Genomic DNA, 2,813 nt, shown 5'->3' with positions numbered 1-2,813 from the left:
GATCTCCCCCATCCCTACATAGGGTTCGTGCCTGTGTACTCCGTTCCACATTCCGCAGGAGCCATACCCCGACAAGTGCAAGCACCTGTTCCTAGGGTGAAGACGTTCAGTCGTACTTCATCTTTGGGACTGGCATTCGAGTCCAATTTAACAGATCATTCTTGCTCCGTCACCTTAGCCTAGATGCTAGACTCGCCGTCACGGTAAGGGTTGCATAGTGCCCTGTGCCCGAAGGCCTTCTTATCTGGGTTAGTATCTTTTCTCCTCGCGGAGTCGCCCTTCCATGCTTGTTGCATTTATTGCTCATGCCTTCCCACCCCCTCCACACCCCAACCCTTCTACTTGATCTCAGGCTGGCTCGCTCGTTTCTCTGCCCAGCCTTCCTACACCTCGACGTTCTTTCTTTTTTCGTTTCTTTCTTTATTTGGAATTCTTATATGTCTTAATAATCATTCCTACTAACACTGTCCGCTCTTTCAGCTCCGGCCTTGAAGACCTTATCCCCGGCTATCTGGTCATCTTTGAACCTTCCAGTTTTCAGACTATTGTCTCTTCACTGGCCGTTCCTTAATATTTCCAACTAATTTACACTCATTACTTGCAATTAATTTTGACGACTGTCGCTCTCTTAATTCCGTCGTTTCCTGATAGACGCAGTTCTTTGTCAGGTCCACTCTTTCTACATACGCAGCTTTGATAATATTCTTTCCGATCGATATCATCACCCGTTCGACAACATGGCCTATCAAAAGCGTCCAACCTCCAGCTACCAGCCCTGTGACAGCTATTTTGTGGAGTCTTATGACGACTTCCCTGCACCTCGTATGGACCCTAAAGAACATGCGAAACTCATCGCCCGGGAACGTCAATATGCCATTGCGGATGAGCTATCTAAGGCTGCTAGTGATGAATTCCGCGATGACATCTTGGCCCACATGCTGGACATGGACGTGAGTGACCCTGAACTGTGAAGCCCAGAGAGCATCAACTGACAGCGATGTCTTCTTCATTCTAGGCTGCTACTCTCCCCGATGTTGAGTCGATTGATATACAAACCGAGATCCAGTGGTTCATGCGTCCTTACCTGCTTGACTTTCTGATCGAAGCCCACACTGCCTTCCAATTACTGCCTGCAACACTCTTCCTGACCGTAAATCTGCTCGACAGATATTGCTCGAAGCGTGTTGTGTACAAAAGACACTATCAGCTTGTTGGATGTGCAGCCCTGCTCATTGCGGCGAAGTATGGTGATAAGAAGGATCGTGTACCTACCATCAAGGAGCTCAAGTCGATGTGCTGCTCTCTTTATGACGACGACATGTTCATTCAGATGGAGTGGCACGTTTTGCAAACTCTAGGATGGACAGTCGGACACCCAACTGTGGACAGCTTCCTTCAAATTGCCGTTCTGGACACTCCTTATGACCCCGAAGTTGAGCATCTGGCTCTCTATATCCTGGAAATCTCATTGTTCCACAGAGAATTCGTCTCCAAGGCGTCCGCTGACCTTGCCAGAGCTTCTTTGGCTCTGGCACGGTGCATTCTCAACAGACCTCAGCCTCGTCATACGGAGTGGGCGTCGCAGTATGACTCGATGACCCTGGTGGGTCTTTCTCAGCAACTTCACCAGCCATCTCAGGTTTTGTCTCGGAAGTACTCTTCGTCCCATTATTCGCGGGTTGCGAAGATCTTGGAGCAGTTCCTTGCCCGGCAGGCTTCAATCACAGGTCACACCCCCCCAAGTCCGCCCTCCGATGTGCACTCGGATTCCAAGCCTTACCACGGGGAAATTGGACTGGCAACTCCGCAGAAGACCCATGCTTCGAACCTGCCGAATGGGTATCCCACTCCTCCGATTACACCGGAAAATGAAGCGTTTGCCAGTGCCTGCAACCCCAACTTGGTCAAGGAGGTGCCAGAAACTAGCACATGCTCGCCATCACCCTCGCCACCCCCGATGCAATACATGGACGCTCACCCGTACAACCCCGAGGCCGCGTATGCGCATCAACCATTTGAGCAACCTCAGATGAGCTTTACTTCCAGTTTCTGAACTGGACCAAAGTGGTTGAGGCTCAATATCATCGGTCACTTAGCTCACCATGTTTGACCTCATATCATAGCTGCTGGACCTGATTTGCCTGTCTATCATTGAACTACCCTAGTTCCGCAGTCGACCGACCTGATTGCGCGAACTTTATCTCCTATTTCCTTGTGTTGTCTCTTTTCTTCAAAATTGCATACCCATTTCCTTGTGTTCTCTCGCACATCATCTCATGGGTGTTTTCAAGTTGCATTCTACCATTTATTTTACATCTAGCATTGCAAGCGCGAGCCGTTCGAGTCCAATTGCATTTCTCTGTTTTCGTTTTTTTTCTTCTAGCCCTTTCCGATTGATGTGTGGAGTGCTGCGAACCATTTTGCCTAGCGGCTCCCTAGATGGCGGTCTGCTCTGGTGCTGATTGGCATTCATATCTGATTTCCCCCCATCCCGTCTTACCTACATCATACAATCATACCCTCACACACCCTTAAAGTACTAATGTGGATTTCCCTCTTACTCCTCGTACACATTCTACATGGAAACCGACCCTGAATGAGGGCTCGGGAAGTGTTATGCGGAAAGAGAGAAACCTCCCCCCCCCACACCCCCCCCCCCTATACCCCCCCCCCCCCCCCCGCAACCAAGGCGAACCTCGTAAGCCGCCTTCTGCCGGAAAAAAAAAAAAACAAAAACAAAAAAAACAAAAAACTAACAAAAAAACACTAATGCAAATAAACAATCACATCAATCTCAATGAAAAAAATGACAA

General features: G+C 49.0%; 1 protein-coding gene across 1 annotated transcript; it reads left to right on the top strand.

Moving 5' to 3' along the window:
* Positions 1-737: 737 nt before the first annotated feature.
* On the top strand, positions 738-2,053 carry CDV56_100247 (G1/S-specific cyclin; the record flags this gene model as incomplete). Its single annotated transcript, XM_026753866.1, has 2 exons — positions 738-950; positions 1,016-2,053. The coding sequence occupies 2 exons, from the start codon at positions 738-740 to the stop codon at positions 2,051-2,053; spliced, it is 1,251 nt and encodes a 416-aa protein (XP_026609433.1).
* Between the last annotated feature and the right edge of the window lie 760 nt (positions 2,054-2,813).

This window comes from Aspergillus thermomutatus (assembly GCF_002237265.1).
Source record: "Aspergillus thermomutatus strain HMR AF 39 chromosome Unknown NODE_606, whole genome shotgun sequence".
Taxonomy (NCBI): Eukaryota; Fungi; Ascomycota; class Eurotiomycetes; order Eurotiales; family Aspergillaceae; genus Aspergillus; species Aspergillus thermomutatus.
This window is presented reverse-complemented; position numbering and strand designations above follow the sequence as displayed.